Genomic DNA, 26,611 nt, shown 5'->3' on the forward strand with positions numbered 1-26,611 from the left:
ACCTCTATTTTATTCATTTATTTATATATGGTGCTGGGAATTGAACACAGGGTCTCATACATGCTAGGCAAGTTCTCTTACCACTGAGCCACAACTCCAGTCCCTGCAGATATGTTTTATAAGTGTTTTCTGACAGTCTCTGACTTGCCTAATCATTTTCTTAATGATGTCTTTCAATGAGCAGGAACTTTTAACAAAGTATATATTATAATTTTCATGTTATTACTTTGCTTATCCTTTCTAAAAACATTTACTTTAACAGATTATGAATATATTCTCCTGTGTTTTCTTATAAGAGGTTTAATTTTCAAATTTAGGTTTTAGATCTCTCTTAAATTAATTTTTGTGTGTGATACAAGGTAAGGGAAACTCTGTGTGTTTTAAACATAGGTTTTTTTTTATCATTTTGAAGGAAAAATTCTAGAAATATTTTCATTCAGTGTGTTTTTTTCATAATAAAAAGATATTTTGCATAATGCATTATTGAAACCAACTCAAACTTGGTTGAGCAAAAGAAGATTTATTTATTCACTTTTCTGAGAAGAATAATACGTATCTTAGAAGATCCAAGAAAGTTACACAGGGATCAGAACTTAAGGGGCTAGAACTTGGATCCACATTCCAAGGATCTCTCTATTCTTCTCCCATACCTGCCTCTGTCTACACTGCTTCAGTCTGTAGACAGCTTTGCTCTGTAGGGCAGGGAAGATGTATGCTGTCAATCTTGATGTACATCTTCCCCCATCTTTCTATAACCATTAAAATGGAAGGGTTACAGGGCCTTCCTAAGTCACATGCTCATTCCCTGGGCCCATCACTTCCACTGTTGAGCTCAGGTCATGTGAATAATCAAGTCCAGATCTATTACTGCAGCAGTGGTATAGTGGTACCATCTATAACAATATGGCATGAGGGAGAAGGAGACATTTGTGATGTCCCAAAGCTCTGGACATCACAAATAATACATGTGCCACCAAACTACCTAATTTTTAAAAATGTTGTTTTTAATATATAGGATTTTCACTGAATTCTGTTCATTAAGTGTATTCATGTATAAAGGCAATTTTTTGTCACCTAAAGCTAAAGTGTGAATTAATTATTTTAAAGCACTAAAACTATGTTCAATAAGGGGATCTCAGCAAAGGCCACAGTTTAACTCATCAAAGTCCACCATAATGTGAATAATGCTGAATAAAGTAGAACAGCTGTCAGATTCTTTTTTTTCCCACTTTGACATCATCTCCCTACCATCTTCAAATTCTAATGAAAAAGTTGTATTGTCAGTACCTCAATATAATAAACAACTGGGAGAGTAACTGTGGTTCAGTGATTAGGACAAGATTTATATACTTAGGGAGAGTAGTAATTTTCCTGGGCTTATAAAGCAAGCCTGATGCTGTTCAACCCACAGGATTAATTGACAAAGAAGAAGCAGTCCTTATTGGAAATCATTAATTGCCTCAGGGCTTTCATTTGAAGGAGAAAACCAGAAAGTTCATTCTAGACAAATGACTATCTCAAAGTTACCCACTTGTGTTTTCTTTTAACTGTGGTCAAATAAAATCTGGTCCCACAGACAGGCTTGAAATGATAATGTAATCGACAACATTTGATTTTCTTAGTTGGACTCTCTGAACGTAGCTGATATTGAAAGTAGTGCTTCATAAGAGCTTTTATCTAAGCTTAAAAATATGACCACCAGGGGACAGAGATGGAGGGGTTATATCAATGATAGACACAAAGGCCGTTTCCCTATAATGAGAAGAGGACCCAGCTGAGTAGGTTTTCCCCAGCTGGGCATGACCATCTCAGCACCCCACAGACTTTGCCTTTCTTCTCTCCATTCTCCCCACAATGTGCTAAAGCTTTTCTTTATTGCTCTCCTGCTCTCTCTTGCTTTGGGTAGCATAATTCATTACTTTTCAGATTTGGGAGTGGAAACCCTCCTTTGTTTGAAACAACTTTTCAAAACTGATTGTTCTGGGTGAGAGCGGGGAGGGCCATACAAGAGCTTAAAACATGAGATGTTTAGAAAATCAGGTTTCTGATACGATTTCAGAGTCTAATCTTAAATTAAATAACATAGAATAAGGAATATCCAATTCCTATTTCCTTTTATTTGCTTCCAGTTTTTCTTTGTTTTCCTGTGGCCCTACAGCATGCAGTGATATTTGCCATCATCAAGCTTTCGTGAAATGATTAGTTCTTGCCATGAAAAGATATTGGCTTTCTCTTCTGTTATCATTTCAAATGGCATTCCTTTTGAGGAATACCTGAGTTTTGATTTGACATTTAAGGGAGATCTTTAGTTCTTGATTTGTTTACAGAACTGAAATAACCAAGTCTTCCTTTCCTTTCCATGTGTGATTGATTGACTGATTCTGCCTAGAGTGTCATGAGAGGGCATCAGGGGTGTGAGCACCAGGGCGATTAACTAATGATGTCTTCCATGACCCTGAAGAGCAACAGTACAATTGACAAAATCTGCCAATTCTGTATTAATCCTATCAATGTTAAGTCTTTGTTTTAATTTGATTTTGTTCTACTCAATTTATCAGCATTGGAAATTACAATAGCTGTTCTTTTCACTTATGCTTCAGATAGTGATGTGGTGATTGGAAACACTTTGAAGTATATGTTAAAATACCTTCTTCAAAACCTCTTTCAAAAGGAACAGATTCTCTCTACAAATATGAGGCATTACATATACAACAATAACAAAGCAAATACTTAAGATTGGTTTCTTTTTGTATGGTTGGTCCCATTAAGTCATTTTGATTTCTTACTAGGTGAATGTGGAAATATTGAAGTCTACAATGTGAAATATAGATTGAATGAATTAAAAAACGCAGGGGTAGCATGCTGACAAAAGTAGGCAGGGATCATACTGGGTATTCCAGACCATGACAAATAATTCATATTTAACTCTTATATAAAGGAGTAATCATTGTAGATCTTTAAGCATTGTAGTACCATGACTTTTTAATTTGTTTTATAAAATGAGTTTTGCTATTTTGGAAAAAAACGTATAAAATTATTGTGGTAAGAATGGATTCAGAGAGAAAGTAGAAGGCTATTGTATTAGTAAAGGAAAGAGATGTGTTGAGTCTGTAATTGTATGATGTTTGTTTACAGAATATTCATTAAACTGTAAAGCTATTGTGAGTATGTGTGTATGTGTGGGGGGGGAGATAGATACAAGATTTTGTTCAAATTTTAACCATATACCCACATTATATTGACTTCCTTTTCTAAAAACAAAATTATTGAGGTTAGATATTGTAAGGAAAAGAGATTTATTTAGCTCATGGTGATGTAGGCTGAAAGTCCAAAATCTGGTGGCCCCATTGGTTTGGCCTCAGGTGAATACTTGGTAGTAAACGACATAACATTGGTGGAAGCAGAAGAGAACACACAGCATTACAATCCAAGGAGATTCAGGAGCCAGGTTTGATTTTTTTACAACCACTTGCTCTTGTAGGAATTTCAAGGTCTCTGGAGACGTTTGTGATTTTTTTCCATAGGTGACATTCCCAATGGTCTAATTACCTCCCACTAGGACTTACCTCTCAAAGGTTCTACTACCTCCCAACACCACCACACTGGAGACCAAGTTTCTAGCACATGAAACTTTGAGTGACACAATCAAAGCAAATTCAAATCAAAGCATACATAATTTAATATCTGACTCAGGACAGAAGATAGAGGTATAGACTTTCATGATGGAAGTATTTTTCCCTTACTCTCACCTATTCTGTCTCCACCTCCACTTTCATCGTTCATTTGCATTTCTCTCATTCATACTTGTTCAGCCTTGTTGCATGGTCCTGCTACACTTTTGCTTTCAGCCTTCCGTAAGCTAGGAGATTATATTGACAAATTTACTCTACTTATTCTTGGCTTGCCCACACCTGAGAAGCTGAGTATCAAGGGTGGCTTTATTGGGACTTGGAAAATGGATAGAAACTTGAAGGCAACAGTTAGTCTTGTCATATTTGGTAAGAAAGAAATGGCATTAAGCTCAATGTTGAACTATTACCATTAGGAAGGAAAGTGAGGGTACTAAAAGTGGAGGCACCTGCAACTTGGAATCATCATCGAAGGCCTGTACCCTCAGGAGCTTGAGGGAGAATTGTTCAAGTAATTTACTAGGAAGCTCTCAGAAGAATGGAAATAAGGGAATTAGCATAGGACAGGGAAATAAAGTTAAGTGTAAACTAACTTTGGCCTAATCTAATGGAATAACTCTGTAGCACAAATTGTAGCACAGATTTAGTCTTTCATAATTCAAGGATCCTGACTACCTTTTGTACCCCTTTTCCAGTTAGTCCTTGGCTAAGGATTTTGGAAAAAGGAGGTGACAGAGAGTTTACCAAAAGACTCCCCTTTAGTGAAGTCAGTGTCCAAGAAAAAGAGTCTAGGCTGTGAGTCCTGATCAGTTAACATACAAACCTTCTGGTGGGGTTGTTATTCTCTCAGGAGTCTGTAGACTGGGTGGCTTAACTAATAGAAACTTATTTATTTCTTTATTTTTTCTTTTCTTATTTTTTGTATTTTTTTTGTTCTTTTTAGTTATACGTGACAGTAGAATGTATTTTGACATATCATACATACATAGAGTATAACTTCCCATTCTTGTGATTGTACATGATGTGGAGTTATGCTGATTGTGTATTCATATATGAACATAGGAAAGCTATGTTTGATTCTACTATTTTCCCCATTTCCATCCCCCTACATTTCCCCCCATTTTCCCTTGTCCAATCCAGTGAACCTCCACACCTCCCTCCCCACTGCCTGTTGTGAGTCAGCATCTGTATATCAGAGAGAATATTTGGCCTTTGGTTTTCTGGGATTGGCTTACTTCACTTAGCATGATAGATTTCAGTGCCATCTGTTTATTAGAAAATGCCATAATTTCTTTTTCTTTTTCTTTTTTTTGCAAAGTTTTTTTTTAATTTAAATACGACAGCAGAATACATTACAATTCTTATTACACATATAGAGCACAATTTTTCATATTTCTTGTTGTATACATAGTATATTCACACAGATTCATGTCTTCATACCTATACTTTGGATAATAATGATCATTACATTCCACCATCATAAATAACCCCATGCTCCCTCACTTCCCCTCAACCCCTCTGCCCTATCTAGAGTTAGTCTATTCCTCCCATGCTCCCACTCCCTATCTCAATATGAATCAGCCTCCTTATATCAAAGAAAACATTCAGAAAATGCCATAATTTCAATCCTCGTTTTAGCTAATATTCCAGTGTATATATATATATACCCCATATGGCACCTATGTAGGTTCCATAGCTTAGCTATTGTGAATTGAGCTGCTATGAATATTGATGTGGCTGTGTCACTATAGTATGCTGATTTTAAGTCCTTTGGGTATAAACTAAGGAGTGGGATAACTGGGTCAAAAGGTGATTCCATTCCAAGTTTTCTGAGGATCACCATACTTCTAGAAACAAATTTTGAACAGTTCTGGAGGCTGAAGTCCAAAGTCAAAGTTCTGGCAGGGAACATTTCATTCTGAAGCCTCTTCTCTTGGTCATTATCTCACTATGTGCTTGAAAGTTCAATTATTTGCACAGACACAGAGAAAGTGTAAGCAAGTTCTTGTACCTCTTCTTTAAGGGCATTAATCTCATCAGATCAGGGCTCCACCCTCATGACTTCTAATGCTAATTCCCTCCCCAAAGCCTCACTTCAAAATATAATTATATTGGAGATTAGGATTTCAACTAATAAATTGAGGGTGGGGATAAAAGCATTCGGTCCATAGTATCAGGAAAGAGTTCCACATAGGGCACCAACTTCTGCTATAGATAGTGAGGGTTAGAAGGTGAGGATGGGGGCATCCAGGGACAATTCAGATGAAGTTAGAAAATGGAGAGAGGTTTGGGAGGATTCACCATTCACATTCAACATCCATAGTTGAGCTGAAGTAGAGGAATAGCTGTTGTATGTCAAGCATGGAGTGACTGACTCAGATGAGAAAAATACTACTAGTGTTACTTTATCCTGAAATTATTTCAATATTTAGAATACTAAAAGAATTTGATGTTCTAAATTTGATGTACCATTGCAGTTGTTGGAGAAATGTTTTAGGAAAGAATAAAAATAACCCTTAATTTCACAGATTAACTGTATTACTAGCACAAGCAGCTTGCTTAATGAACACTGTGTGGTGAAGTTGGTTTATGTTCTTTGCTTCATGAAAGAATATCAGGATCTGTAGACATATGCTTACATGCCTTCCTATGCCATGGCACTTAATATTTTAAAGATGAGAAAAAATATCAGCAAATATTTTGCCTTTAAGGATTTTGTTCTCTAGGGAGAACACACACAATGCATGTAGACCCACACTTACCATATACCTGCATGTATATACACATATATGTGCATGCACGTGCTGTCTTATTCTTTGTGTTCGTAATGTGAATCCTCCTAGATAGAAAAGATATATACTAGCATTTAGGAATACAGCTAATAGAATGTTTGAAAAACCATCATGTTAGCAACAGCTAGAAAACAAAGTGTTTATTTGTTTAATAAGAAAGAGAATTCAGAAGAATATTGACTGTAATTTAACAGTGCATACAGAGGAATCATATCTTACAAAGAAGTTTGATTCTAATGGATTCTAATGCTGTCACAGAAGGTGACTATAGGATGTGATCCAAATTGCTCCAGTCCTATAAATCTCTCATAAATCACAATATTCTACCAATATTGCTTGTTTTTGTTTTCTTCCCCAGCAAAAAACAGATTACTGTTCTTACATTGAACAACTTGAGTATTGGTGTTGAGGAGCCATGAGGCATGAAATCATGTGCACCCAAAATCTAAGGCTACATTTGCACAGTGAGATGTTCATCCTTCCAGATGCCAGGGAATTGACACTGATGGGGGTCGGCAGATGCACTTCTTCCATTTGGGACTACTGTGGGGGCATACATTCATTGAGTGGCTTGGAGTTATCGAAGTGTAGTTGCTTTTGCTAGTTCAGTTGCTCTCTCTCTTCTCTTCTGCTCTAGTTCCCTCTTTCTTTCTTAATCTCTTCTGTTTGCTGACCATGTGTAGTTGAATCTATATAAATTTAAATGTTTTGCAACTCTTTGGTGTCAGGTATTTATATTCATCTGACCTATAATATTCAACAATATTCTTTGTTGAAATGAAGTGTGTGCCTTTTGAGGTGAGAAGATTCTGTTAGGAGCATATATTTTATTTTGATTGTATATGCAATGCTATTGCATTTCTAGTCTCTGGTTGCAAAAAAAAAAAAAAAAAAAAAAAAAAAGAACCATATGAGTAGATGCAGGAACCGGTTTCCACCATTTAAAAATAATTCAAAGCTACAAGCCCATCAAATGATGGGAACTTTCTAAGCCATGGTATGGTATAGTAGACCAAATTAAGGCTTTTTATTCAGAGTGATATTACCACACAAATTAATTCATCAATTTCATTTTTGTTTCATTTTGGAGTAGCCACCCATTTACATCTTTATTATATTGTCATTGTTATGTTCATTTGGTAATGAAGAAGGTAATTCTGTTTTGTAATCTCATCTACTACTCAGCTTTCATGCCCTGACTACAGTGAAAGGATTTTCCTGTTATAGATTCAGTTGAATCATTCTCTGAGATTTTAAGTGAATAAATGGTACTCTTTTTAGTGTTAAACCATATTGAGTATGTACATTTACTAACAAGGCTAAAAAGTCTACAAGTTTGAATAATATTATTATTTTTTTGTAAAGGACAATTTCAGGTTTATCCAAGTGTGATAATTTTAATATTGTATTTAAGAACACTTTATATGCTAACTGAAATCTATGTCAGAGGGGAAAAACACCCATTTCTTAAAGTACACAGTTTTCTTTAAGGCATTTAATAATATTAGAAAGAAAACTCAAAAATTTCCTTTTAGGAATTCTATTATGGTTGTTATCTAGTTTCATGTGTTGATTGAGTAGATGTGTACTGAGTACACTATTAAAAGCTCTGGTGATACTATAGTGTGAAAAATCATGTCCTTGATCTTGTGAAGCTTATGGTCTTCTGATGGGGTGATAGACAAAAAATAAAAAAAAATTGAAAATACGAAATAAACAGGTAAAAAACTTGAAATTTAGGGAAGTGTGAGGAAAACAGAGGATACAATTCAGGACAGAAAATAATGAGAGATGAACTAATTCACAGAGTGACTAACGAAAGGCCTACTGAAGAAGGTAGATTTTAGGCTGAGACTTTAATGGAAAGGGGTAGACCATTCAAAGAGCCCAAGATAGTGGTTTATGGCTAGAGATCAGCAAATATCAGGCATCAAAGCATAAAGAAGCTTGGGTCTCTCCAGAACCGAAAACAGTCTGGTGTGGTTAAGCATGTATGTGTGTGGGGAGTGGAGGAGCAGGGAAGAGGCTGTATAAAATTAGGTTAGAGAGGTAAACAGGCTCCAGATGATTCAGAGCCTTTCAGACTCTGGATTTTGAAATAAGTACAATGGGGAAGCAATAAAAATTTTAAATGTAGAGAGTCATTATCTCATCTGAATTTTTAAAACCTTATTTTGGCTGCTCTTTGAAGAAGGAAATATGTGTGAGCTTGTACCTGTATGTTTGTGTTTGTGGTTAAGTACAGAAATAGAAAGACCACTTGAAAGGATATTAGAATTGTCTCCTTAAAAAATTAAAGGGTGGCAATGAAGATGAAGCCAAGTGAAGAGATTTGTGACATTTTGGAGGTACTGTATTTTGGATGTATAGATTGTGATATTCAAGGTAAGGGAACATCAAGATTCAACTTACCACTTTTTTTTTTCTTTTTTGCAACTGACTGTATCACAGTCTCATTTTCTAAGATCAAGATCGGTAGATCTTGTTTCAGAAGGAGATTGTGTTTGCTTTTAGACTGGCATTAAACCTATTGTAAAATTGATTAGTTCATCAAACATTGATTGAAATTCACCATACACCAGACATAATACTAAATATGGGGGATACCTGGTGTTCCTAAAGTTGTGGGATTTCAGAGATGATAGATTTCAGAGTGCTAAAAGAGACCATGAAGTTATGAGCGATCTACTTCATTATCCTTATTTTAAAGATGAAGGGTAGAATTTGAACCATTTAATTTCTCCAGAAATATCATGAATCCTCTATAAAAATCATGGTTATTTTTGTAAAAGTTAAATTTATTCATCCAGAGCTAGTTGTGGCATTATTTTTCTTCAGGGATGTGATGAATCTATATTCATTTGTTTTAATGAATCATTATAATTAGCATTATTAAAATACTTTCTGATGTATTATAAAGTCATGAAAATACAAGTAGCTTAGCCAGGATTTCAATGAGGAATGCTTTATTGGCTCCAGCCAGATTTATTAATAACAGAAACATGCAAAATCATAAGCCATATTCTAATGTACACACATTTTCTTCACTATGGCATTAATAGTAGACAAAAGGGAAATTGGCCATTGGTGTTTCTATATGATTGATAGTAAGTTGCTAATTACTTTGAATTATTTTTGAGTGAACTTTTTAAACCTAATATAAAGCATGAAATTGAGAGGAAAGGGAAAAAAAAGAGGCCCCCAAAAGTTTGTTTTTCTGTAATGCATACTAGATGTGCATGTATAGAGATGTGTGTGTGTGTGTATTAAAATATTTGTTTTATGGCACTATTTAATTTTTATAAATTATGATGTTTGGTTAAGAATAAGTAGTGAGGAAATGCATTGTACAGATTTGAATAATTTAAATACCAGGAGAAGAAAAAAGAAGATTATTTAGGGTGGTCTAAATAAGCAAGCTTATTATCTAAATTATATTACACCATTTATTGTTCATTTAGAGCAGAGTTTTCTTGGCTCTTTATACTAGGTCAAGTACTGTGAAAGAAAAGAGATGAAAGTTCTTGCCCTAAGGGCATAACAAACTTAAAACATCAGGCATGATCCAATCTGCAGACATACCAGCACACACACCAGGAGAGGCTGTTTCCTGCAGTCAGTGGTTACTGCCATGGGAATGCCCCATATAACAGAGAGTTTCAAGATATTTTGTAGAAATAGGGGGTGTTAATTAGAAGAGCATTTCAGTATAAAAAAGGATAAAAATAGATATCAAATAGATAGATGACAGTCCAGTGTCCTACTTGAAGTTTAAAAGGAGTTCAGAGAACAGAAGATTTTGAAAGCAAGGAAGGAGATAGATTGGAATGTGTGCCAAAGGAGGAGGCAAAGCTACTGAGAAGATGGGTGAAATTATCAAAATAAAAAGTAATTAAACCAAAGTTCTGCCTCATCGCTGAATCTGGAATGGCATGATTACATTCAAAAACGCTTTGACCAATATCAGAAGGTTTAACCTGCCCCTTCAAGGAAAAAACATTAAGAACCAAGGGCTGACGACAAAATGCATGAAGTTTATCACCAAGATTGTGAACACACAAATTGGTTAAAAAATGGTAACAATAAAGAACCGTCAAAAAGGTAGCTTGTCTCCTGGAATCCATCAGAAATAATAAAATAGGGGTTTTGTTTGTGAATGTTGTGAATGTTTCCAAACAGCAATATTCTGTTTTATGAGTTTACTGTATCACCGAATCCTTGTCATAGACACAAGGGTGAGCTGGGCACAGGGGTCCACAGCTGTAATCCCAGCATTTCAGGAGACTGAGTCAGAAGGATTGAAAGTTGGATGCCAGTCTGGGCAACTTACTGAGAACTTGTTTCAAAATAAAAAGGGCTGGGTATATAGTTCAGTGGTAGAGCATTCTTGGTTTCAATCTCCATTACCAGGACAAAAAAAGAAGAAGACCTAAGAGAGAAAGTGCATGTCTCACTTCCTGAATAAATTTTTTAAAAATAAACCTTCACAAGAATTTGGAGGAAGCCTTTGAGGCAGGAAAATCTGTCTTAATTCCTAACCACACATCCCTGGGTCTTCCTGTTAGCTCACCTCCTCCAGTCCTCCTGTGGTAGTTCAGCTTTCTGTTGATTAATATTTTGCCTGTAATTAGCTTCTTCTCTTGCTATGTATACAGTATTCAGCCTTGTACTTCTTCACATATCACGTTAGAATATTCTTCCCAGGGCACCCACTCATTCCTGCAGGCTGAGGGGGAGAGTGGGGTAAAGGAAGGACAACTGACCAGACAGGGTTTTTGTTTTTTGTTTTCTCCCAAACTTCTTTGGCTGCACTAATTTCCAACCAGCCAGAGAAACTCTCGAGAGGATACATCTTGAGAAATGTTCACATATGCAAACCAAATGTCTTCCAATGAGGTTTTTTTAAAAAAAAATCTCTTTAAACGTTAACACATGTGGGGCCAGAGCTTGCTCAGGTAATCCAGGCCCGCACAGGCAGGCCCCGTCAGCACGCACCAGATACACAGGCCCTCATCTTGAGAATTATGTTTTTGTTGGTCATTTTCATAAATTGCTTCTTTACACATTACCTCTAGAACTTTCCCATTCTTAAGTCTACTCAGGAAAAAGAGGTTCTCCTCATTCAGCAGCCAAACTCATTTAAGGAGGCAGGAAAGCATAGCAAGTTCTTTCCAAGATGCCTCTGGGCATGTTGTTGTCAGGTCTGTGGTTTTCATCTAGAAATTTGGCCAGAAGGTTGATTGGTTCTTGGTTCTTTTCTTTCTTTCTTTCTTTCTTTCTTTCTTTCTTTCTTTCTTTCTTTCTTTCTTTCTTTCTCTCTCTCTCTCTCTCTCTCTCTCTCTCTCTCTCTCTCTTTCTTTCTTGGTGTTTTAAGAAAGAATTGAATATAGCACAGCACCTTAGTCTTTCCCTTTCATTGTGTTTCTCAAACAGGAAAGTCCATCAGCTTGATCATGGAGGAGAACAATGACTCCACGGAGAACCCCCAACAAGGCCAAGGGCGGCAAAACGCCAGAAAGTGTGGGTGGCTGAGGAAGCAAGGAGGCTTTGTCAAGACCTGGCATACCCGCTGGTTTGTGCTCAAGGGAGATCAGCTCTATTATTTCAAAGATGAAGATGAAACCAAGCCCCTGGTAAGTAGGAAAAAATAAAAAGCATTGCAGGCCTAAGAAAGCCAAGAACAAGTGGGATTTACTAGAAACTGATGGAGACTAAAGCCAACTCCAATTCCTTCATTTTCTAGCCATCCTTCACGCTTCTTCACCATTGTTTGCTTTAATGTGGAGCCGATGAACTTGCTAATTGAGGCCAACAAGCAGTTTATACTTGTCTAATGTTAATTTTCTTTTTACTAAGCTGGAAAAGAATACCTGAGTCCCTCAGGCACGCTAACTTCATGAGAGATATTTAATGCACATCTACTAGAAGATACACTTTGTCGCCCAAACATCTTTCTTTTTTTGCGGGGGGGGGGGTAAGTTAAAAGGATAGACTTGAAGGCAAACTGTAAACATGACTGACTTTCAGTAATTGCTGAGACATCTTCAATAAGAATTCTCAGAGGCATCCGCTCCACCTTAACTCTTATAAAATATGGATATGGTACTAAACCAACACATATAATATACTCCTCTGGGAATCATTTCTGTGTTGCTTCGTGGTTCCTTAGCAGTCTTTTATTTCCTTATTTTCTCAGCCACAAATCCCAAGTCTCCAGTGGCAGAAGAAAAATCTCCAAACTGCATTTTGTAGCTGCAACAGGGGTTTTCAGCTGTGATCATTGCTCATTAATTGATGGATGTGAGCTGAGGCATCACCCTGTGATTTCCCCTCATCTACATCTGTGGGATGTATAAATCAGAGAAGAGACATTGTAGATTAGTTTATGTAAACATCCCTGACAGTATGTTCTTGAGGCTATTTCCTCTTGTGTTAAAGTTCAAGAACTTAATTAGGAATTTGGATCGAGACTCTGCTTTAGTATTTTAAATTCCTGAGGCATTATAATTTCACAAGGTTCTCATTCCTTTAATTGGATTACATAAAAATAGCAAAGAAAGTACAACTATAAACCCAAATAATTTTCTGTTTTTTTTTTGTGTGTGTGTGTGTGATTCCTACTCATTTTTGAATGTCCACAAAGGCTATTTGTGCACATTTTCTTATGAAGTACTCAAAATAATGCTCTGAGGTAGATGTTATTAATCCCATTTTGCCCTAAGAAGTCAAGGCTTAGGTGTGATTCAGATAACCCAAAGTGCAAAAGATGATGGGGCCGTGATTTTGTCTGGATACATCTGAGTTCATATGGCCAGAGGAATGTAACTTAATAAGCTGGTCCCACATTAATATTATGACAGTGAGAGCACATTTCTGCATCTGTTATTTTACTTGACATAGCAAACCTGTGAGGAATACCAGGATTATTTTAACAGATCAACACATTGTGGCTTAGAGCTTATGAAGTGACACGATCAAGATCACATAGAGATCAGAAGCAAAGTAGTGCCTGTGATGTTACTTAAAATCGTACCCATTCAGGTTAACAACTCAGTCCACCTCACACCATGCCAGAATGAGAGTCCATGGGATCGGACACGGAATCTTATTCATATTTCTGTTTTCTTTGGTGAGCTCCTCCATATCCGTCTCCACTCTGATTCCCCATGTTCTATGTTTTTCACATTAACTTTATACCTTTCACTGAGTTTGGTAAAATGATTTTGGTAAAAATAATATCTGGATGTCTTGTGTTCAGGATAATAACTCACAATCTTATTCTGAGTATTGTATGATAAAGAACAAGGTGCCCTTTTCTCATTAAACCTTGTAATTAAACATGAAAAAGTAGACCTTCTTGAAAAATGTTATAGCTGGAAAAAAAATTATATCTATTTGTATTTGTCTGTGTAGCAGCCAAAGGGCTATTGTTGATGAATGGCAGATGAGGACTAGAATCAGAGTTCCTTGCTCCTGATACAGTGCTCCTCTGTTTTGCCTTTTGCCCTCCCAGTGAGATTCAACTTTTCTTTAGACTTATTTTAAGTAAGAAGTATATCTTGGTCATGTTCAACTTCAGTGCTTCCAACACAAGGATGCCCTGGGCCTTTGTATGTTTTCATGAAGGATACTTCAATAATATTGGAACAAACAAGCATTACTAAAGAAATGAAAAAAAAAATTACTCTTTTAAGAATTCCTAACCAGCTAGAAATGTTCAATAAACATAACCTCCTTTTGTTTTCTCTCTTACAAGGCATTTACTAAAATAGGCACATAAAACCCCTGAAATGTGTTTCTCTCTTGTCCTAGAATAAGGATCTTAACTGACTTATGGAAAACTGTCAGTGAGTTTCTCCTAAACTCAATAAAGAAAATCAAACTGTATCAATATCTTTGTTATGAAAAATGCTCACCTGCTGAGGAAAATATATAAGCAAAATTATAATCACAATAGAGTACCATGGAAATGCTAAATGCTGTGAAAACACAATGTAATTAGCACCAAGGAATGAGTGGTGCTCATCTGGTAGGGTTGGGAAAAGGTGCACAAGGTAAAAGATGACTCTTACCTGGGGTGTTGGAGACTGGTGGAGGTTTTCCAGGTGAATAAATTGGGCAAAGGAATTCAGAGCTGGGGGAAGATATGGAGTTGTATAATAGATATCTATTGATAGAGTGTTCCATAATGAAAGGGTGGCAAAATGACAAGAAATGTCATTAGAGAAATCAGTGGGGCCATAATAGATAGGATCTGTATGTAGAGTAGTTACTGCATTCCCTTGTAGGCATTGGGAAGCTATTTCCAGACAAGCTGCACAACTATGTTAATCTTGAAAATAATTAGGATAAATGTTTCCTAGTTTAAAACCTTAGTTAATGAATATAGTTTTCTCAATTAGGTTTTTCTTCCATTCATACCTTCAATTTTCATCTCTCCAAGAAAAATATGTATATAACTATATATATGCATAAATATGTATATATCTGATTTAGTGTATTACAGACTTAATCACTTGAACTTAAAATTGATGTTTTTATGTTCTTTTTTTTTTTTTTTTGGTACCAGGGATTGAACTCAGGGGCACTCAACCACTGAACCACATCCCCAGCCCTATTTTATATTTTATTTAGATACAGGTTCTCACTGAGTTGCTTAGGGGCTTGCTTTTGTTGAGATTGGCTTTGAACTTTCGATCTTCCTGATTCAGCCTCCCATGCTGATTACAGGCGTGCACCACGGGGGCTAGCTTATTTTTATGTTTTTATTCACATTGAAACTTGCCTTCCAAATATTCAACACCCTGTGCAAGTTTGAAGACCTAGAAAGTTTCACCTTCACTTTTCTTATTTTCTTTTTTGAGCCAAGACAAAAATGCCTCTAAGTTCTCTCTAAGGACAGTATCTGATTGTAAACAATGACTTTCCAGTGCTTAACCAAGGTTCCCTGGCAATATATTAGCAGCTTTTCTCATAATATGGCTATTTCATAATTAAAATAAATCAAACTTTATATTCTTAGTATCCTGTGTTTTTTTAAGAATATTGAAATAAAATCCCATAACTAGTTTATCATGAATAAAACCTTTTCCAGAAATCATTGGCTACAAGTGTTTGTACTTATATAGAAATGTATTTTATTCACAACAGATTTAAAAACAAAAGGCGATTTTTGTTGTTTCTGAAAAGCACATTCACTCAGAAAAGTGATGTATGTAGTCAACTTATGAAAATACATTAATATATCTATAATTCTGTAACTCACAGGCCACTACTGTAAACATTCTATATGGTTGTATTTTTCCATTTTAAGGTAATATTTTTATTTTGATTTTTTAATTTTATAATAAAATCTTATTTATTTTTAGAGAAAAAATTTAGAAATCATACCATGCAGAAGACTAAAAAAAAAATCCTCCCTATCACTGCATATTCCTAGGACTTTGAAATAGTGATTTTTAGAAAGGTTTTAAAACAAAGTTACACTAAATTCATGAAAGTTTCTGTGTGGTCATCTTTTATTATTAATAGTGATGACAAATGACTGAGGCCTTAATTATAGATACCATAACACCGAGGGAGCAGATAAAGCATGAATGTTAGTTATCCTAAAACTCAGGCAATTTTGCTGGTTTCGTTGAATGAATCCATTGATAAATTTCGAATGCTCTTTTGGGTCCATTTATCTTAATTCTATCATGAAGTGTATTATTACTTAAAAAAAAAAGCTGAATCTAAACTTGGGCTATGCTAGAGAATACTTCTGACATATTATCATGCTAGAAGTGGACTAGAGAAAGCATTGATTTTTCGGAGCCAGTTTGAGACTCCTGATAAAATGGCTGAAACCTAACAGGCACCAACCCAATTAATTTAGTCTAGACATTCTACAGAAGTTATTGATCCAATTGTGTGGGGAATGTTTTTTCTGGACATGACGAGAGTGACACTATATTAGATCATAATAGATTTTCTTAGGGAACAAAATGATTTTGAGTGAATTATAACCTGAGGGCTGACCACTAAATGTGCAAGCATTGATTGCTGATTAAGAGTAAGCTCTAATTTTGAATATTTAATTCATGAGTTCATGAGATCTAGAAATCTCTAAGTCATTGCTGTTCTCTGTCATAAAATATGAGCCAGAAGGAGTCAAAGCCCCAACTAAGTGCTTAAAATAATACTGAAAACACTAAAACTTGGATTTCATCCTCAAATCCAAAACAGATTTCTACATGGCATCCAAACCTTTGGGTGTTGAAAAAGACACATAAAATGGTTCTGTATGTCATCATGAAATTTATGAGCTCTTAGTGCTTTCCTAGAAATGATCAAGACAGAAAGTATTAATAAAAAATATTTTACTCTACTGTTAGTTGAATACTGTGGCTTATCACTGTATAGCAATATAGGCATAAGATGTATGTATTCATTTCAGAGTAGATAAAAGTAAAATTGTTTGGGTTGAATTTTGGCTTATCTACTTACTAATTGAGATACCTTGGACAAATGTGATAGCTTGTACAATGACATAATAATAGCACACACCTCATAACATTACTGGGAGGATTAAATGAGAATTTATGTAGATGATTTTATAGAAATCAATGGCATCAAACAAATGTTAGCTATTTTTATAATATTAGACTCTTGTATTTTAAGAGACTTATACTCCTCATTCATTCATTTGATTATTTAAAATTTCAAAATGTATTTGTAAGTTTCTAATGTGTCTATGGGGATTATGCTAGATTTGAAGAAATATAAATGTGATATATATTACAGAGAAAAGTGATTTGTGCAGCCAACTTTTGAAAATACATTAATATATTCATAATTTTGTCACATACAAGTCACTACTGTAATTGTTTTATATGGTTTTATTTTTCCATTTTGAGATAATATTTTTTTTCTATTTTGAATATTTGATCATATGATAAGATTACACACACACACACACACACACACACAAATAAGTATTTTAAAGAAAAAGCTGATTTGTTTCTCAAGTGAAAAATTCAAATAAGCAAGGGAAGGCTGCTTCAAAAAACTGTTTTGAATCCCAGGCTACCAGTGATTTTGAATTTAAGTTTTAGCTTCCAAATTCCTTGAGTTATGCTTTTAACTGTTACTAAAAATGACTGATAGCTTTTGTGTTTGGGATTCAATTCAACATACAAACCAGATAGTCCATATTTTTACTAACTTATTAGCAGAAATAGGCAAATTTCCATTATGTCAACTAGTAGAGAAGAGAAGTTAGGGGTAAAAAATGAGTAAGTACAATGTTAAGTTGAACATTTGCATTTTTGGTGTTACAGAACAATTTTAAAAAGCTACCCCCCCTAACAAATGAAATATTTCACAGCCATTTGGTATTTATTCTCTTTTAGAATTTTTTGGGCAGTAGACCTTGTAGTTTTCTCTTCTTTAGCTTTATCCTGCCATAATCCAGCTGGTCTCTATTTTTCTATAGTTATTATGTTCTTTAATTCAGTGACTATTAATCAATATAAACTATACAACTTACATTATAGCTTTAAAAACAATTTGATCACTTTTTATATACAAAGCAGTAAACCCAGATGCAAAAATTATTATTTTCACTATGAATTCTGGCTCCTTTATCTTACTGTAATGTTTTTAAAGCTTTTTGTAGTAGGCATTAATATTTCACTTCTTATTATTTCTTAATAATATGCTATTGTATTAAATATACCACATTTTGTTAATACATTTATCAGTTGATAGTTATTTGGGGTGCTTATGCTTTGGGGCTATTGTGAATTGTACTGCTATGAATACTCACATACAAGTTTTCCTGTGGGATATAGGTATGCATCTCCATGCCTATCTTCCTAGTAATTAAAAAGTATCTTTCCATTCAAAATTATGAAATGCAAAACTCATGAGATAGGACCTGGGATGTAGCTCAGCCTTAGAGCACTTAGCCTGGTATGTGCCAGGCAGGCCCTGGGTTTGATCCCTAGCATCTCAAAAAACCAAAACAACAACAAAATGCATGAGGTAGAAAACTTGCCTAAAGTTTTTAAAACATAAAACTGCCATTTACTGCTTGAAATTCTATCAATTAATTTCTTTTCAAAGAATTGTGAGTACAATGGAATCCCTGAAGAGACACCAATATTCCTTGTGCCACTATCCAAAGAGCTTGCAGAAGGGTCAATTTAAATATTAAGTTTAACCTTTCAACTCTTAGTATTATATATCCTATTATTACCAGGCGAAGACCTTCAAGTACTTAATTATGGATCTCTGCTAATAGTCTGAATTGACAAGTCTCACCATATTTTAATTAAGATGTTTTGGATCACATAAATTGATTTGATCTTGGAAATAATACTTTGTAGAAGCAATTTTTTGTCTTTGAAAAGACAAAATGTCTTTGATTAGCCTCTTCAGCTGAATTGCATGTTTTTTCCTTCATTTTATAATCTAGTTTGGGACATAGAATTTGTGTAGCACTACCCCTGAGGACTTCCATTCTCTGGCATTCCACAAGACTGATACTTTTCTAACTTTCCTATTTTAATGCCTATCTGAGAATTTCAAATTTTCTCTTGTGAAGTATATTATCGATTTTACTGATGTCCCAGAAACTAAAATAATAGTAAGCTTTCTTATTTCAGAGTTTAACTCAAGTATTCTTCAGTTTCTATTTTTTTTTAACATTGAAAATTAGAAAGAGTTGCAGCTAATAAAAATTGAAAATACATTTTAAGAGGTTTTCACATTGTTTACTGTGATTTTCCAGGAAGATAAAAAGGGAATTAACATTCATTATGAGCTGTTATGTCTTATGTTCTTGGCTCAGTACTTTACATTTTTTTCGTTAATTCCCACAAAACATTTTATGCATAGATTTTTTTATATCAGAAAATTAAACTTCAAAAGGCTTAAGAAAAAGTGATAACCCAAGGTGAGCTATTGGCAAAACTGGGCAGAATAGTGAAAAAAAATAAGAAAATGGTCAAGAAGGAAAAAAATAAATGTTCTTTGGAAGTGGGCAAGGTTCATCTAGTGTCAAGAGTTTTCTGAGCACATTTATTTATCAACTAAGAAAGACAAAAGAAGGAACTTGATACCAAGTTTAGTATATAGGACTAGAGCTTGCATAAAGAAAACTTTATTCTTAAAATAATGATGAGAATTTAGAGGCATGCTGGAGGTTACAGAAATTATATTAATAACTCACTATTTTTGCTGAGAGTTCTTAGGAGAGGAAATGTTGACCTTCTCTAGACCTTACTTAACAATTTGGGAAGAATGTTCAGAGTGTGTATCAAGATGAAACACAGAACCTGCTAAAACCTACATAGATAGGTTTTACCTAGGTTTTACCTAGATACCTACAGCTAATGTTCATTCTTTGGTGTTATTCATGAAATGAACCTCTTTAGGCCATACAAGTGTCTTTACACTTTAAGTTCTGTTACATTTCGCCATGCTGATCCATCTACACTCCTAACATAAACCTGAGTTTTGTTTCTGGCTTTCTTCACAATGAAGAGGACTCATGGACAAAAACAGACCGTGGTGCATTCTGTTTCTGACGCAAAACGCAAGACAAATTGGATACAGAGTAGTGGCTGATGATTATGACTGAATTTTTAGACATGAAATGGAAGTGGCTAATCAGGAAATGTGTCATGGACTCTCGTTTTGAGCATATGACAGAGGACTGAGAACAACATGACTATCATACCTGCTTTTGCCACTCACTTTTGTGGATTCCCATGGGATTATCCTTCTGGTAGGGTGAAGTCCTAGAGAGGAACCTGAAAAATTATAGAAAAGGCACTATTTTTAACTATATTTCCATTTTAGTGTTATTACTAGAAAGACAAATGATACGAATATCTGAACAGTTGCTGATATGATGATGTTGGAAAATAGATTTGGATATTTAGGCCAAGGAATGAATGAAACTTTTATAATATCATAGAATTTAAAAATGAGCAGTATTCCCCTTTTCTTCCATTTCCTTTATTCTACCCCAAGTAGAGGAGGTTCTGCTTTGGTAAGTTGAGCTTGCAGGCTTTGTCATTGGCACTGTCCAATGATGGTTCCCAGTAATGGATGAAAAGTCCAATCCAGACATACCCCCCCACACACACACACACACACTTTGCTCCCCTACTGACTGCTATCCAGAAGGAAGAATTGCCAGTTATCTTCTTTATACTTTGCATCTAATTTGTTCTTGGCTCAGTATACAAAAGATTTGGTCTTGATCCTTCATAGAAGAAACAATTTCTGAATTCTGAATCCCTTTGCTTTTGCATCTCTTTTTGCATATTTACATTTCTCTTGTTTTTCACTCCTTTTCTTCATTCTATCAGCAAATAATTGCAGACTGGTCAAGTAGAGAGTTCCATTTATTGAGACACTACTCTCCCCCTGTCATCTCTATTTCATTCTTTTTTAAATTTTTTTTTTAGTTGTAACAGACACAATACCTTTATTTTACTTATTTGTTTTTATGTGGTGCTGAGGTTCGAACCCAGGGCCTCACTCATGTAAGGCAAATGTGCTACCAACTGAGTTACAACCCAGCCCCTCTCTTTCATTCTTGCTCAAACTCTTTGAGTTCAGTTGCTGGGACCAGGACTTACATCACAGTGTAGTAGAAAGAACTAAACTTTGGATTTGGATTTTGGGTAAAAATAGAGGAAGGAAGACATTGTGGTGATTCAAGGCTACTTATAGTTACTTTGCATAAAGAAAAGGAATTTTCCCTTATTTCCCTTGTTTATTACTATTTTGCATATAGTCTCATGGTGAAAGTGATTGGTTGAATGAAATTTTCAGATATTCCTGTAGCTCTGCAAAATGCCACTGTGAGACTGTCTCTGTAGCATGCCAATTCCTATAGCTCAACAGAAAAGCTTGGATAGCAATATTCCAAGCATATCATTTAATAGAAGAGTAAACTGAGAGAGAAGATTATAGATTTTTATAAAAGTTCCTCATTCCTCATATTTAATAAAATAGAGACTTGCTTAGATTTACATAATAGCTAAAAATAGCTCATGTATTTGATCAGAGTTTCAAATCTAGGTCTTCTACCAAAAGCACTGAAGCTGGAGAATTAGACCATAATCCTTGATGTTCCTATTTCTCAAAATGGGAAATAGGGTTCTATCAGAACCTAAGTACCCATAGTAATTTTTTTAAGGTGCTAAGATTGAGCCTAGGACCTGGCAAATGATAGACAAAATATTCTACCACTAAACTAGAGCCCCAGCCCTTTAAAAAACATTATTATAATTATTTTGTTATTTTGGAGGCATGTTCTTCCTAAATTGCCTATACTAGCCTTGAACTTGCAATCCTCCTGCCTCAGCCTACTGAGTATCTGGGATATAGGTGTGTACCACTATACCCAGCTTCATAGTAATTTAAAAAAGTATCTTGTAACTATTATAAAATCAAAGACTGCCTCAAGTTTTCAATAGCTGTGTTTCATTTGTTTTCATAATGACATTGGCCCCAAGTGCTATTCCTTAATTAACTTATTAGAAGAATAGAAATATACTTAATAAAAATGTTGCATTTCCTTAAAGTGAAGGCCAAATGACTCACCATACAGTACTTTCTGAACAAAGGTTTCCCAGTATTAGAATAGAAATAAGTGTTAGGCAAATTGTGGTACCATATTATCCTGTGCTATAGCAATCAAAACCTAATTTATATTTAGTTATAATCATTTTTTTTAAATAGCATCATCTGACAGATCACATGAATGTGGCTTGTCATTTAGTGCTAGGCATGCACATGATTGAACCATTAACAAAAGCCTCCAGTTGCTTTTTTATCCTGTGTTGATGATACTTCCTGCTTACTAAATGCCTTGTTCTGCTCTTTCATTCAATAGCCTGTGTTTATTTAAGAGAAAGTAAAATCATGTTTGATGTCCTTCGGCCCTTCCTGGATTCCTTCTTTCATTGTCTTTACCCCATGGAATATGGAGTTGGAAATAAGTAGGGTTCTCAGGTCAATTCTCACTGAACCCCAGTTCAACTGACAGCAGTTGCCATGTAGGATTGCTTCTCTCTCTTATTGGTGACCCTCCAGTTCAGGGACCCTCTCACTTAGCGCAGTGCATTCACTCAGTGTGTACTCAAATCATGTCCATTGACTGAGAAGTACCATAAATTCATATTCAACATGAACATATGAGTTTTTTGAAGTTCAATGAAGATACAAAATTCATTAATGAGGTTTATGCACTTCTCAAGATGGATCCTGAGATTGTTTTAAACTAGAAGTTAGGTGGGTAAAATTAACTCAATATTTATTTCATTTCTGAAGTTTCAAAAATCTAACCTTTTCTTTTATTATCAATGCAGTTTGTAAAATGTGTGGGGAAGAGTTTAAAGGCAGGGATTCCTGAAAAGTTTGTACCTGGGATAATCTGACCCATAAACCTTTGGCCAGAGATGTAGAAACCTTCCATTTTTTTTGCTTCCCCATATCATATTGGCTTTTTTTCTTTCTTTCTTTCTTTTTTTTTTTTTTGTGGGGAGGGGGTGTGCGCGGTGCTGGGGAATCAAACCCAGGGAGGGCCTTTTGAATACTAGGCAAGCACTCTACCAACTGAGCTATATCCTCAGCCTGCAAACTGTTTATTTTATTTCTTTTTTTTATTCTCTCTTTTGATACTTTTCCCCTTGGGATACAGCTAGTGAATTATCTTTACCTGGAGGCTTGGGTTGGAGAGAGAGGTGGATGGGTTTGGCTCAGGCAAGCCAACTCAACAGGTTCCCTTTGTCAAATTTACTACAATGGAACTTTACCCTTATAATAAAAGCATAGTGAATGAATTTTAAGATGAAATTTTGCATTTTGCATTTTTGTGACTTTTTTAGGGTACTATTCTGAGACATCTATCATCAAAATACTTTAATAAGCATATATAATATGCTAATACTAATCCTATATGTTAAAGAAGTCTTTCAAAGTAGACTCAAAAATTTAAAAAGTAGAAAGTGGGTTTTCATTTTGCAAATGTTTCTCTCTTAATTATAAGTCTGCAAATTAGCTGTGGTATTTTTCAAAGGCATTGCCGCAAGTTACATACCATGCCACATTTATTCTTGAAAAATTACTATAATGTGCATTTCATGTTAATTTAGATTATCCCTTTTTTACGAAAGTAAAGAGAATTCACTCTTAAAGGCTTAATGAGTTACTGCAAGACAGTGAATTGGTAACACAAAGATGTTAATGTTTTTAGAAAATGACTATTTAACGTAAATGCATTTTAATTTGCTTGGAATAGGAAAACTACCTTTATTCCTTTCTCCCTCCCTCATTTCTCCTCATCCTCAACTTTTTCCTTCCTTCTCTCTTACCTTTTATAATTAAAATAAAATTCATTGAGCTGCTGTCTCCCATGCCTTTTCTGCAACCATAGAGTCAGCCGTTCATGTTCACATATTCCTCATTCTCAGATTGAATAAACCTCAGATCAAAAATGTTATGTTGTTAATGTGTACTATGTAGTTTGTCTATCATGTGTTTTTCTATACTGCATGTACGTACACTGTCTTTATTATAATTATTCCCTAAACAATGGAGTATAACTATGGTACATTTATATTGTATTTGGTATTATAAGTAATCTAGAGATGATTTATAGTATATGAGAGGATGTTCAATTGGTTTGTAAATACTATGCTATTTTATATAAGGGACTTGAACATCCTTGATTGTGATATCCATGAGGCATCATGAAACCAATCATTCTACCCCATACTCTGAGGGATTGTGGTATTGTATTATATATAATTTTCCTGCTAGAAACACCCTACAACATTTATCAGCATTTATCAAAATGATAGTGTAGTTTTAAGTAAACTTAGAGATGTGTTTATTTAAATAAATACCTTTACTTTTTTCAACAATTTAGCACGATTTGTAGATATGCATATGGGGAAAAAATCAAAGAGTAGTTTAAAAAACAATATAAATCATTGGTCTAAGTTATCATTGGTTTAATTTTTTATCCACTTAAGGAAGGACAAAAGTGGTTTTTAATACCGTTCTCATGTGACTAACCTGCCCATCCCATATATCACCACTATTAGATATGTAATTTAAGCTGATTTTCTAGAAGTGTTTGGTAATCAAACTTTTACCAGTTCTCATCTACATTCCACTTTTATGAAAGCATGCATGTCTGTGACATTTAATTTGAAATTAGGAAGGGAATGAATCTGGGAACCAAGAATGGGCACGTGTACTATGAAGTACTCCACTTGAGTATCTACATGCTCATGTATCATAGCCATTAGTTAAAATCAAAGTCATTAGTCACAAGTCACATAAAGTCACAAGCCATTAGTTCAAATATTAAAGCTTGAGAGAATTTTACTTTTATAAATTACAGTGGGTTTAAAAATTATCCCTATAAGACTCAATTGTACACTGACATTTTCTTTATCAGAAAGGAAAGGGAGGAAATTGCAACTAGAGCTCTTGAGAATTGACCACAAGTCTTAACATAGCTATGTTAAAGGATTCCTGTAAGCATTAGCTGTTTGTTGCATATTTATGGTACTTTGCATACAGAAAATGCCCAGTTAATGTATAATATTGCTACCAAACACAACCAACTAACCACTACCAACTACAATGAACTTTTGTTATTACTCTTACTATCAATTACGTGAAACATGACAGAATTAGAAACGGTTTAAAACCTCTAGCTTAATATACACTTAACCCTTGGCCTCAGGTTGAGTTGTCAGCTGTGGCCCTATTGCTCCTTCTTTCCAAGGCAGACTTTCCTCCTCCCTGGGTGCCACCTGTCTGGAAAAGAACTGTGAAATCCTCACATGCATTACAGGAAATCACAAGAAATTGGTCAGAATTACCTTGAGAGATCATCCCTGTCTTCCAGCCTAGCCTTAGATTCAATAGCCATTGAATTAACTCTCTGATCAGAATATTAGGAAAGGAACCTCATTTAGCTTTTATTTTTTGTAAACCCAAGGATAAAAACACCAAGAGCTCATAAGTAAGTAATAATGGATTATTCCCTGTACAGCATGTGGTAAAAGTCTTTGTAGCCCCACAAAAGCCACCTTTATTCTTTTTGCAGTTCCTCAGCAATGTCACCAATGCCCCCAAATTAAAATATAACCAAACAAACCAAACCAAATGAAAATATTGTTTAAAATATATGAGAACTAAAAGATGGACAAGGTAGAACAAAATTCATTTTTCCATTCATTTGCATGATGGAAGTAATATCTGTTTAAAAAGTGCCTTCAAGTAGAATAGACTTGGCCTGGCTGACAAGCACTGCAGCCTTATTTGCTTTCTTTTCATAACAGGCTTGTTCTGCTTCTGTTCTTCCCTTCACTTCCATCTGCCACCTGCCTCCATGCTCACCACAACCCATCCTTCCTTTTCTCCAGGGATTGGACAAATGTTGTACTTTGCAAATTGAATAGACATTGTAGAACATGAAAACTTCCTTCTACTTGAATAACTCAGAATATGCATAACTAGTAGCCTAAAGGTGACAAGAGATTCCCATTTCAAGGATAATGGAGCACATGAGGCACTGGAAAGTTCCTTTTCATTCAGAGACCCATTGATGGAGGTCATGTTCCAAGCAGGTATCTCTTGGTAGATGAAAGGTACATTCTCTTTGTTTTGTGCCCAGTTCATTTTGCACCTGGAAGGTGATAATATAAAGCAATCACCCATTAAAAAAATCTGGTGTTATCAATAGTTATCTGGTAGACATGAGGCAAGATTGTGAATTTCCTTTAAAGAACCAAGCCAAGCTTACCTAGATTGGGATTCATGGCTTATTTTTTTTTTTTTTTTTTTTTTTTTGCTGAGTTTCAGTGTATAGCCTTTGCTCGTAAATGTAAAATATCTCTGCTGAATTAGAAAATCAGTTCCTACTTTTCCTCTGTGGATTAGGTAAAAAGACTGTGGGGAGCATAATGGAAAGCTGCTATTAAATAACTAGGATGGATAGAGACGCAAAAAGGGCTTGTGAAAGAAATCTAAAGGAAGAGGTGGTGTGGGATAAAATCAGGCTTCACAGGATGGTTCCAGGGAGACTAAAGTAATCAAAAAGGAAACATTCCAAACACAAGTGTAAGATATGAAATATGTGAACTGTATTCACTTCCCAGGGATCTG

At 35.0% G+C, this 26,611-nt stretch overlaps 1 protein-coding gene across 2 annotated transcripts in view; it reads left to right on the plus strand.

The window, feature by feature from the left end:
• The window catches only part of Arhgap24 (Rho GTPase activating protein 24), a 721,844-nt gene that overhangs the window by 331,958 nt on the left and 363,275 nt on the right, over positions 1-26,611 (plus strand). For both annotated transcript variants that reach the window (XM_077803271.1, XM_077803270.1), the window contains exon 2: positions 11,855-12,054. In XM_077803271.1, coding sequence (XP_077659397.1) covers positions 11,875-12,054 — 180 coding nt within the window. In that variant the 5' untranslated portion in view covers positions 11,855-11,874. The remainder of the gene's footprint in view (positions 1-11,854; positions 12,055-26,611) is intronic.

This window comes from Urocitellus parryii, chromosome 10 (genome assembly GCF_045843805.1).
Source record: "Urocitellus parryii isolate mUroPar1 chromosome 10, mUroPar1.hap1, whole genome shotgun sequence".
Lineage (NCBI taxonomy): Eukaryota > Metazoa > Chordata > Mammalia > Rodentia > Sciuridae > Urocitellus > Urocitellus parryii.